This window comes from Drosophila pseudoobscura, chromosome X, assembly GCF_009870125.1.
Source record: "Drosophila pseudoobscura strain MV-25-SWS-2005 chromosome X, UCI_Dpse_MV25, whole genome shotgun sequence".
Lineage (NCBI taxonomy): Eukaryota > Metazoa > Arthropoda > Insecta > Diptera > Drosophilidae > Drosophila > Drosophila pseudoobscura.
Genome location: NC_046683.1, coordinates 39,911,380 through 39,923,654, shown reverse-complemented (window position 1 = coordinate 39,923,654; position 12,275 = coordinate 39,911,380). Strand labels below are relative to the sequence as shown.

The 12,275-nt window shown below is 49.2% G+C and overlaps 1 protein-coding gene across 1 annotated transcript; it reads right to left on the bottom strand.

Moving 5' to 3' along the window:
* Positions 1-7,916: 7,916 nt before the first annotated feature.
* Positions 7,917-10,389, bottom strand: LOC6902100 (uncharacterized). Its single transcript, XM_002133595.3, has 2 exons — positions 8,487-10,389; positions 7,917-8,421 (listed from the first exon to the last, which is right to left on the bottom strand). Exons 1-2 carry the CDS (start codon positions 10,162-10,164, stop codon positions 8,018-8,020), a joined length of 2,082 nt encoding a protein of 693 aa, XP_002133631.2. The 5' UTR covers positions 10,165-10,389; the 3' UTR covers positions 7,917-8,017.
* Positions 10,390-12,275: the final 1,886 nt, after the last annotated feature.

Here is a 12,275-nt window from a genome sequence, read left to right as displayed (position 1 = left end):
ACACAACAAAAAACAAACAAACAAAAAATGAGAAAGGAAAACAGCGAAAAAATGAAAATGCAATTTTCACTTTTTCCAAAACACAATAAACAACCCACGAATGCGAAATGTGTGAAGTGGAGTGGAGACCCAGTGGAGGCCCAGTGGCTCCGCTGACTGACTGCCAGACCATGTATCTAGACATATGTATGTGCAGATACATCTCTGTCTGTGTGTGTGTGTGTGTGTGTGTGTGTGTGTGTATGGGATGCACGCTCTGCTAACAAACATTGCGCACACATAGAAAAAACAAAAAATAAAAATGAAAAGTCTCTCCCACCGCCACCGCCATCGCCATCGCCATCGCCATCGCCATCTCCATCTCTGTGTGAAAATTGTGAAAAGCGTATTTGGAGCAGAAAATCTAATGTCTGGGCCTCCACGCCTCCCGCCTCCCGCCTACCGCCCCTTCTCTCTTTTTTTTCGACTAGGATTTTTTTCGGGGCCGCATTTCGTTGCGCCGAGATAAGATTTCCCCATTCGTAGAATGATAAGATTTCGTCTGGAAATAGGCCTCTCAGCTGTCGCAGAAGCCCAAGGCCACGGGTTACCAGATGCCAGCGGATTAACGTGTGTCAGTATTTCCTGCAATGGATCCATCTTTGCTGCGGAGAGATCGCTTCCATCGCATTTCCAACGGAAAAATCCGCAGACGATAAGCAAAAACACCCGAGATACCTCTTATCTTTTGGGCCATCCATCCAGCGCGTCGTCTGGCGATTAGGGAGCCCCTAACATAACGTTCTGCGACCATGTTCCGCGATAAGCCGCGGCCCCACCCGCCCAGGGAGGTGTTTCTTGTAGTTCTTTGATTTTTTAGGAGGGGTGTCGGATTGATTCGCGATTCCCCTCCAGTGGGCGGGAGGTGGTCTATCTGTTCTTTTAATGGTATCGATAATAACTATTGTTGTTCTTGCAGATCGGTGGGAGAACGAGCGAATCGGGCCCATTATCGAGGAACAGCAACCGGAGTCGTGTTGTGCACAAACTAATTGCAAGTAAGCCATCAACCACTGTAATTTCTAAATCTATGTATATGTAACCCAGACGACATCGTCTGCGGCCGAGAAGGGGCCAACACCCCACCCCCCAAGAAAAGAGGCAACAACGGGCGCACATTCGATTCGATGTAAATCAGAGAGAGAAAAACACACGACAGCCAAGGCGATGGGCGCAATGGGCGCAATGGGCGACAGCTACAAAGTCCAAGCGACTAGAAACCCCTGCAAAAAGTCGTCTAACTTGTCAGATCGCGTGCCAAGAAATAATAATGAAGCAAAATACGAGTATCGCGTGTATGTGTGTGTGTGTGTGTGTGTGTCGTGCAAAAACAACTGCGCCACAGCCCCACGAGAGGCAAGCAGTCAACACTTTATGCCACTAATAATCGTGGTACTCGCCCTCCCACTCCGCCCTCTCCTCCTTCGTCTGGCTCGCAGTCTTCTGTGTCATGCGCCTGCGTGCCGTCTAATTGGCACGGAATGAGACTCCAATCGGTGGCAAGGGTGTGCCACAGATGTACATTGCACTTTCCGTGGCCTTCTTAGTGTCCACAAGACACAGGGCCTAACCGGGCAGCAGCTAACAAACAGAGGGGCACTTCTGCAAGGTGCGTGGCACAGGGGAAGCAAATACAGAGGTATTTGGGAGCATCCTTTTGCGATTATTTCAAAGCTCCACACAGAACGATACATTTTCCTCCTAATTTTTTGTGGCATTTTGCAACTCTTTTCGCTCCTCAATCTTTCAGTCATTCAGCCATTCAACCATTCAATCGCTAACGAAGCCAATCGCTTAAGCCCTGTTCTCAAAAGTTTGGAGCTCTGCTCCAAAGGGAGACTGTATCTGTGTATCTGAGTATCTGTGTATCCGTGTATCCGTGTATCCGTGCTGCTATGTATCTGTATCTCAGCCTATTTGCAGTCACTCTCGGGGGAGCCTCCCGGAGGGTGGGGGAGGGCCCTAAGCCACTTTAAGCCAGTTCTGACTGCCTGCCCTCCTCCCGGCCCATCTATTGAGAGCTAATCAGGGGGGAAACCCTCGAAACTATACGGGCGAGTGTGCGCTGCATGCCACCTGAGTGTTGCGGCAGCAGCAGTCAACCAAAAAGCCATTGAAAAACCCCCAAAAACATGGAGAAGATAAGCCTCCGACGGGAGCAGCAGTCGGGCAGTCGGGCAGAAGGAAGGTAATTGCGGCCGCAGACAACATGCTAATTAAAAGCTACTCCGGCAGCCGCATTAATAAACACACAAAACACCGCAAAATCATGCGTCCTCGATGTCGCAGCTGTACCCTGCAATCGCAGCCCGGATTTAGAGGGTATATCCGTTGGAGAGTACCCGCGGGCGGGCAAGTGTGAAGATATGAGCCTGATTTTTAATAGGATTATAGATGAAGAGATTCCGAATCATGGAAATCGGTTGAACATATTCCAAATCATGAGAGTTTATAGATTTAAACCATCTAAAACACGTGATATGTTCCACGTGGGATAGAACCGTCTTCGAAGCAATTCTTCGATTCCAAAGCGGCAAAGTTTAAACAGCTGTGGCGTCTACGATTGTGAAGATATGAGCCTGGTATCTGGCAAGCTGCAAGAGATGTTTTATCCATAGATATAGTGCCCATCTGTGATGGAACAACCAATCAAGCGATTCCGTTTAAGGGGTCCTAGTCCTGCCCGTATTTTATGGAGCTGCAGATAAAGAAAACGCCCCATCAATCGACGAAGAAGAGAAGCTGCAGGGTATCCCTCTAACCTATTGCCGGCTTATGGCTGCTGTCTCTGGGGCTGCTCCTGCTCTTCGTGCTGCCCGGATTAATGGCGGAGCACACTACAGGGGCTGACAGGGGATGGCAGAGGGCAGGGGGCCAGGGGGCAGGCCGTGTCTCTCTGGTGCGGCGACATCGTTGAATGACAACAATTTGCATTTGTTTCATTTTCAAAAATGTTTCCGAGGTACAAACTGGTATTCATTCGACGGGGGACGGGGGACGGGGTACGGGGTACGGGGAGTGCCCCCCTGCCCTTCAACGATGGAACCGCAGACAGGACGAGGATTGGGGATTTAGGGATTGAGGAACGACGCTTCGGAGGATGATGGCTCTCCGGGTTCCGCCTGTTCGTGGCGTCATTAAAAACTGTCTTGATGGGTTTTGTGGTTTTGATTTCAATGCGTTGACGAGCCCTCCCTCCGTCCGTCTTCCTGTCTGTCTGTGGTCCTTTTGGGCTGCTGTGTTATTGTGTGTCCTGAGAGGAATCGACAGCTGTTGTTGCCTGCTCCCCGTTTCCCCCGTTCCGCCCGCCGACTGGGGATGTCTCGAGTTAATTGATGGATCCAGCATCGAGTTAGCTAAAGCGGCTTTTCGCACACGGAAGCTCGGGAGTCCTGATGAGGAGCTCCTGTTCCTGGATTAAAGTACTCAATGGGTTCCTGGTTTTTCTGGCTCGGAAACCGGCGAATGGATCGGCACTGCACTGCGAACGGTGGAGCGGCACTCCCAAGAATCAAGATGTCCTTCCAGTAAGCCTTTAGGCATCCTTTGGCGTCCCCACTACCCTCCGCCCTTATTAGAAGTCCCCCCCCCCCCCCTGTTCTGTTCTGTTCTTTTGAGATTGTTGTGGGGGGGGTAGGGGGGTGGCTGTCCATAAATTATGCAACATTTTTTGTGTGGCAGCTTCTTCTGCTTCGCGGGCTGGCAGGAGGTGGCTTGGGGGGGGGGGGAGGGGCGGAGAAGTGTCAAAGCTTAAAATTTCTGTTTTTGGAAAAGGCAAAAACAGTGGGAAACCCGATACAGGACGCTGCAGCCGTGGACTCTGGGACTCTTAACACTTTTTTCAGAGTTCAAGTTTTCCCGCGCCCCACGCGCCCCACCCGCCCCACGTGCCCCACGCAGGGGTTTTTTTGACAGTCATAAATTTGCGTCCAGCTACGGATTCGACAGGAGGGAATGCAGTCACAACGGAAAAGGACCAAAAGGCGGACGGAACTGGAGGGAAGGGGAGGGGCATCTAAACTTTTGCCAAAGAAAAAGGCATGTCTGTGGCTGTGGCTGTAATGCTGGCCGAAATATGTTTAGCGGAATGAAAACTTGCTCCCGTGTTGCATTTCGCCACAAAAGGAAGGACTTTCCTGGCGGGGGGGTGGGGGAAGAGATGTCCAGGGGCCGATCTTTCTCCCGACTTTCGAGGGTCCGTTAGCTCCCTGGTGGAACTCCTCCTTCCCCCTTCTCTGTGTAGTAATAATCGGTCGATCGGAGCCCGCCAATTACGAACGAAACGGATACCGATATCTATCGATACATTATCAATGTATATAGACATGTTATCGGTGTGCATGGATTTGTTATACGACAGGCAAGCGCCGATCCGTTAAGATCCATGCAGTCGTCCGTGGTCAGTGGCAGGGCGGCACTAGACACCCAAAGCATGACAAAATCAGTGCGGATCCATTGGGTTCCCAGCCACCGAGGCACCGAAAGAAACGAGGCAGTGAACAGAAGAACTGAGAACGTTCCTGTCGCTATTAGAACACTGCTAAGCGATGGAAAGCAAAGACTGCCGTCCAGACTGTTGGCATCACCAATCGGGACAGCTGAAGGAAATTTGATGAGCCCTGGGGTCATCGAAACCCTGGAAGATCTCACCTGCAACCGGTAACCCCTCTCACAGGGGGCCACCGGTCCTGGCCTCCAAACCGGATAACTAAGGGCCATATGGGCCTATGTGTGGGCCTATCGATATGCAATGGCGATATTTTAGGAATGTATGGCTTTTTTTTATCGAATGATTGCGGTCCGCGGACTATCGATAGTCTTTTCTTTCGTGGGAAATCACACGCCCTCCCTTCAAGTCTTAAAGTGAAATATTTGCTTCTGATTTTGTTGGTCTAAATAATTACAAAAAATAAAATGCGTCGGATAATAAATCATTCGTTCATTTACATCGACCGGCTTATGTTTATTTACCATCGGTGTCTATTGATATGCTATCGGTATAGACTTATTTAGCGGCGATATACTATCGGCTTGTCGCGGGAATGCATAAGTAAACGGATTTTCCTCTGTCAATCCCTTCCGCCAATCCCCTGCGTCGTGATGCATTAAAGCCATGTGGCATGCGAGAGACGGATATGGCAACTCAATGTCGATATCATTTGCGTCTCCTCTCCATCCTTTGCGCGTTGCACGTGCATCATTTATTCAACGGCCCCAGACGGTACAGAGGAGAGGGGAGGAAACTCCTTGTCGTCTCCTTAGTGCCGTCGCTTCCTTAATACGTTTAAAAATAAGTACACAAGGCTCTCTCGCTCTCTGTCGACTCTGCCACTCCAGCGTTCAATGTTCCTGCCTCCTGCCTCCTGCCTCCTGCCGCCTGCCTCTTGCCTCTTGCCTCTTCATTTCCTTTTGTGTGGCAAGTTGCTGTAACAGCAGCAACAGAGCTTGTTCTGTGTGTGGCATTGACTGCTTGAGTAATTGAAGCGCATCACAGTTCTGGCTGAAGGAGCGGTGGGGGGGGGGGGGGGGGCTTGGATTGCCTGCTGCACTGACAGAAACTCCATGTATTTTAAGCGATGAAAATAATGAGCCGAGGAGTGGCTACTCTTTGGAACAGAATCTGTTTCCTCTATTAAGTTCTGGAGCACACCGACCCTCGAGTCTATGGATATTCCATGGATCTTGGATTTATCGCAAGACGGATAATTTCCCTAAAATATGATTTGCTTTTCATTTAATATTGCTTTAAAGCTGTTTTCTTGGTTTATTTATAAAGAAATGTGTCAGAAATTCTCCAATATTCGATGGAATCACAAATAATTATTTTTTATTTTTAAATATTTTTTATTAATTTTTATTTATTATGTTATTTTATTCACTTATTTTATTTTCTTTTTTATTATAATTATTATATTTATTATTTTATTTAATTAAAAAAGAAAACACTTTATTTTATTATTATTTATTATTATTATACATTATTTATTATTATATTTTATTATTAGTATCTATTTTTATTTTTACTATTATTATTATTTTATTATTTTATTTTTAATTAAGAAAAATAATTTTTTTTAAATTTATTTTAGAAAATGTGGTTGATTATTTTAAATTAACTAATAATAATTAATAATTAAGGTGATTTAATACACATACTTTTAAGGAATCATCGATAGAAGGAGGCTCTTTTGTAAGGCTCTTCGAAGCCTTTCGCTTATTGTATTTCTGTAAAATGTGGCCCTTGAGCCCCCAAATCTCTCAATTAAATATTCCCCTACCCCCTCGTTGCCTTTAAAGACGGCCACAAAATGTTGAATTATAAATGAAATTGTGTTGCTGATGGGTTGGACGGTTGAGTGGTTGAGTGGTTGGGTGGTCGGGTGGTGGCGTGGGTGGGTCAAATCACTCTGTGAATATTTCATTTTTCAGGTATTAAATATTTACCAGAACTAAACACACTAAAAACGCCCCAAAATAAATGTGTACAATATATGTATCCCCTACGCTTCAATGATTCCTAAATGGGAAAAAGGATTTGGCATCACAATCGGAATCGGAGTCGGAATCGGGATTGGAATTGGAGGCGCCTTTGCCCCGCCCTGCTGCGCTCCCGTGGAGCCTTTCAGCATCTGCTAGAGAGATTTTTTGTTGGAGAGTAAAGTATCCCCCACTCGGCACTCTCTGAATACAGAACGTGCTTCTCTTTGCGTGGCCCCACTTGGTTTTTTATTGCTAACACTCTTTTCTGCCACATGGGGGCGACCATAGGGTGTGGCGTGCAACTCACAGTTGCAAATATGCAACAGAATCGGCAACGAAATGCGCTCAAGTCACATTGTTGCTGGCATTCAGAAATTGATTGGCCAACGGGAGGTGCGGGAGCCACAATGTATTCCGTGGGGGGGAAAATCAGGGATAAACACACACAAAATTCCACTCGAGAGAAAAGGCCCGTCGATAAAGATGGAAATCGTTTTGAAGTCAAACTAAATTATCCACCAAAAAGGATCCCAAAGTCGGATTTTAGTGGAACAAAGGAGAGATGGAGGGGCCACCCCGTTCCCAACGACAGCTCGAAAATATTATTATTTGTATATATATTTCAAGAATGTTCATGTCTCACTGCTATATCTTCACAGATACAAATGTATCTCGCTAGTTCTTGAAAAATCGCGGCCCATCGCGGGTTTGTGGCTTGAGCACGAGAAAGGAGCAAAGCGGGGCTCGGCTTGCCCCCCAGTGTAGGGGTATACTGGACTTGTGGCGACAGTTTTCCGACCCCAAAAGGTATACATATTCTTGTCTATATTTGTCTCTTTTTACCCGCACTCGCCGTCGCAGAGAAACACGCTCGACGTGTGTCTCTCTCTCTCGCTCTCGTCGCTTTGGATCCCCTCTGAGCGAGACTCTCGTTACGCACCCTCGCTCTCCCGCAAACGAGTGCAGCAGTTGGCTAGAGGAGATGCGATCAGTTCCTACTGATCAGTGTACTCGACCGTGGGCCTTCCGGAGGTGCACACCATTTTGGACCTCTTACAGGAGGAAGGATTTCCAACCAAATAGATGTTTAGCCCTGGAGTTTTCGGTGTTTATTTGGGTCTACAGATATCTGATGGGCTTTTACTCCGGTCATCCATTCATGGATGCATCCTACTTGCTGTTGCATAGAGATGGCTATGGTAGCAGTGCAGTTTTCATGTTCATGTGTGAAGAAGACACAACAGAGGCAATACACTGAGCACAAATCGTATGAGCCTTTCCTCGCTTTCCTCTGCGGGAGTCCTTCGGAGTCCTTCGCTAAATATGAATATGAATCGAAATGTCTTTTATCTTTATTTTTATTTTATTAATTTTTTTGTATTTTTCTTTTATTCTTTGTTTTTTTGGTTTTTTCTTTGCTTTAAAAAATATATAACTTCTGAACAGGAAAATTAACAATTAATATATTGAAAATCAACGAAATGGGGACCCGAAGCTGCTAATTCTCGCAGTCGGCGCAATCGGCAGCACTGAGAGGGGTGTTCAGTGGGGCGATCCCCGACACCTCCTCCGCCGCCGCCGCCGCCGCCGCCTCCTGTTGCAGGCAAGCCAGAGGCACCAGAAGCAGCAGCTGGTCAACGTCGGACTTCGGAATCGGTATCGAAAAGGTCGCCCAGCGAGCGATCTGTATTATCGCCTCTGGCAACAGCTGATTTCCAGATCTTTCCACTTCGATCTCCTTCTCTTCCTTCTTCTCGCAGCCTTGAGGCACCAAGGACTGCGTGCTCTCGAATATCGATTGTGGAGTGCCATCCCCTGGAGGGAGCACTATCGGGACCTGGGGCGTCATGGTCTTGACCTCCGTCTGTTCGGGGATATCCTGGTCTTCCTCATGGCCGCATTCTGGCGTCATAGGTTACAGCGTTAGACTTTGGATCAAGGGGAGCCCAAGGGGATGAAAGACTTACCTGGCATCATCTCTGGCAGTGCCTCCTTCTCGACGGCTTTCTCCAGGAGGTCGGGCGACAATGAGGCAACCCGAGGGGAGTGGCAGACTGGAAAAAAGTGCTGCCTTGTCTCCTGTGGAGGCTGTGGAGGCTGCATCTGCGGTGCCTCCTGCACCTCCTTTTGACGGGGACAGTCCTGTTCTTCTGCTGGTGCACAGGTCTGTGCAGGCATGGTCTCGGGCTGTGGCTGGGAGATCGACTGCTCCGCGTGCTCAATCTCGGAGCTCTCTGCTGGCATGATCTTTGCTTCGACTTCGTCAGGTTCCGGGATGTGGCTCTCTGGGAGAGGCTCCGTCAGGCAAACGCTATTGCCGGGAGGAGCCTCCAGTGCCGGCCAATCCTGAGAAGAGGTTTCCTGCCCCTTCTTTGGGCCAGTAGCCCCAAACGGGAAGAAAAACCTCTGGCCTCCGCGATGACACGGAAGATCCATTGCAGGCTCAGCGGATCCCCGGCGGGGACTACGGCAGTATGGAAGGAACCTTATCCTTGTCTCCACTGGAGGCTTCTTCTTGCACCACTTCCGAGCCGCCTGGGTGGTGTTTGAACGAAGGACTCGGGGCACGACGTTGCAGGCAGAAACGTTCTTCTCCGTCGGATTCTGCAGGGACTGCCCTCTGCCCGGCTTGGGTGGATGCTCCATGCTCGTCCCCTTCACCAGGGTCTGCGATTCCCGGCTCCTGAACCGCAGACATCGGTTCAGCGGCAGGTCCTCGACCGCTATCACCTTCGGGACGGTCGCGGTGTCCGCGGTGACATGATAGATGTCCGCAAACTCCTGGAATGCCTTAAGAAACGCGCGCTTCAATTCCATAACTGATGTGCGGCCGCCATCGGGAGAATGGCTCTGGACTTGAACCCGCAGCCTGCGAAGATCGTCCAGGACTTCGAGGAGGACATCCGCTTCGGTGCGGGCTCCGCCGCTGGCCTCAATCTCCGCCTCCATTAGGTGCTCAAAGCACCAGAGGACGTCGAAGAAGCCCTGCTTCCGACGCTTGCGGCGTGCGTTGACCACTTCCACTTCGTCCTCGTGCGAGCTGGTCTCATCCAGGGCCTTCAGGTGGCTGCCAAGGACCTTCCGGAAGTCCTGGCGATTGAAGAGCTTCTGTAGCATGGACTCGGAGGCTTTCGGGCACAAATCCTCGCGTTGCAGCAGTGCCTCTTCAGCAATTGTGGCTTCCCCCAAGGGCTCTTCCTTCTCGGAGACGTCTTCAAATGGCTCTGGGTCGACCTCGTCCAGCTTTTCCATATGGTGGTTGGGATCTTCCTTTGATAGCAGCTTCCGAAACTTTTCATCCAGCGCACGCAGTGCCTCTTCAGCAATTGTGGCTGGCGAACGCTCTTCCAAGGACTCTTCGCTCTCGGAGACGTCTTCTAAGGGCTCTGGGTCGACCTCGTCCAGCTTTTCCATGGGGTGGTTGGGATCTTCCTTTGATAGCAGCTGCCGGAACTTTTCATCCAGCGCACGCAGTGCCTCTTCAGCAATTGTGGCTGGCGAACGCTCTCCCAAGGAGTCTTCGTTCTCGGAGACGTCGTCAAAAAACTCTGGCTCGACCTGGTCGTCCAGCTTTTCCATGGGGTGGTTGGGATCTTCCTTTGATAGCAGCTGCCACACCTTTTCATCCCACGAACGCGTATCCATCGTATCACAGGTTCCAATGCTGTCCGCGGTATCACAGTATCACAGAGTAACAGTCTGCCGTCTCCCGTCTCTGTTTCGGTTTCGGTTTCGGTTGCGAATCCTGTTGCTTTTCCTTTTTTCGATCTCTGTCTCTGTTTGAGGAGCCTCTTTTTAGTTTTGTTGTAAACTGAAAAATGGGTCTGAACATGCCAAAAAGCAGACACAAAATGATACAGATACTATGCGGGGTTTTACTTTACAAATTTTCCCACAAGGGAATCGATTTTTTTGATGCGAACGAATGTCACCAAATATTAACCAAAGGAAGCGTTTCCGACCCCGAACACTATATATGTTCCAGATCATTTGAAGCCATAAATGTCCCATTGGATCTTCTGTACCTGTTCTACAGAACAACGGGCGTCTAGTGTATTCTCTGGGGCAATCAGCAGCGGAAAAGAGCAAAGGACAAGCCAAAGGACAAGAGGTTGGGGCTCTTGAGGGGTCTCAGGTCTCAGGTCGCGTGTCGCCACTGTTTGAGTTGATTATAATGATAAAATCTAATTAAACAAGTTCTTAACTTCCAGGAGAGAGAAGTCAACTCAATTTACGAATGCCTCCAACCCCGTTCTTTGGTTCTTTGGCCTTTTCTTTCCCCTAAAAACTTAAACCAGAGACAACCCCATATACCCGTCCATTCTCCATTCTCCCTGCTCTCTGGGTCTCCTTCTCTCTCCCTGTCCCTCCGTCCCTCCGTCCGTCTGTCTGTCTGTCTGTCAGCACAAACATCTTAATTACCAACTTTTTGTAGCCCAAGACTCTTTGGCTCTCATCAATGGCCATAAAGAGCGGCCCGAAAGAGGGAGGAAGGCGAGGAGCAGCCAGTGGGGAGAAGGTGATGAAGGTGGTGGGGGATGGGGGGATGGGGGGATGGGAGAGAGAGTGGGCCATGGCTCTCGTTGGGTCAGTGGAGCGCTCCACTTTACATGTTTCGATGTCATCGCCTGCGTCTCAGTCGTCGACTAATTACGTTTCGTGCCCCTCCGACCCCTCTCCACCGCCAGTGGATGGATGGACAGGCGTCACCTAATGACCCAAAGCCGCCTACAATGGAAACCAAAAAGAGGGACAGACAAACAGAGAGTGAAAGAAACTGTGAAAGAGAAAAGATGGACAGAGAGAGAGGGTATATGTAGGTTGCTCTACGCACTTTTACTCCGCAGTCTCCTCCTCTCTCTACGGGGCTCCCTCTGCTCTCGTCTCAGAGTACATTTCTAATGACATGCGACATTACATTCGAGTGTCGAGGGGGGTAGGCTCGCCCTGTTGGTCGAACACACACAAAAAGATGGAGGAAAAGGGCAGGGCGCTCCTCCGTTGGGGAGGACCTAACGCATGAACTGCTCTTACAGAAAGATAACGAGCGGAGTGGCAGGAGCACGGCCTAGAACGGAGTTCTTTGATGATCCGAGAGATGCTCGCGTGAAGTCTAGAATTCCGATTAAGGCCCCACGAGAACAGGAGTACTTTGATCGGATAAAAGTGTGGGTTGCTTTCAGAATCGCCATAAAATACTACCAGTAAATGTTAGCTGTGCATCCGGGGAGGCCAGAGTAGAGCCTCTTGAGATGCCAGCACTCGCCAGAGTTGCTTCCTGTCGAGTCTTGCGGCAAAGGCAAATAGATGGCTAGAGCAAGGGATTTTCATTGATTTCTGACAGTAAATGCTAAGTATTGAATCGAAGATCGAAGGGACTGAGTATTCGAGTGGATCCATAGGGTATCTACGGAAGGACTTTCCTTGGCGGCCATCGACGGACAGTCCTTTGGCTTTTTTCTCTGCGTTAAGTATCCTGTAAATGTACTGTGAAAAAATTCCGAGAACAGAACTTCATTTATTTGTTCAATTTTGTTTGCGGGAGGCGCCACCGAGTGGCTGTGGCTGCTGCAAGCCCCACTTTATTTTCCGCTGTGGTTCCCCTGCTCCTCCTAATAGCTTTGAAATGAGTTTGCCGTTCCGTTGTCCCGTTGTTCCGTTCTGCTGTTTGTTTGCCTTCGGTTCTGTTTGGCCTTTCAGACGGACAGCTTTTGGAGCTCTCAAAATGCAATGGCGACGGCGATGGCGATGGTCAT

What these genes read in the sequence shown, in the direction of transcription:
- LOC6902100 (XM_002133595.3), bottom strand. Translation starts at nt 10,164, where the DNA reads ATGGATACGCGTTCGTGGGATGAAAAGGTGTGGCAGCTGCTATCAAAG. An exon ending in ACTGCCAGAGATGATGCCAG is followed by an intron (nt 8,422 to 8,486) that starts GTAAGTCTTTCA and finishes CTATGACGCCAG; the next exon opens with AATGCGGCCATGAGGAAGAC.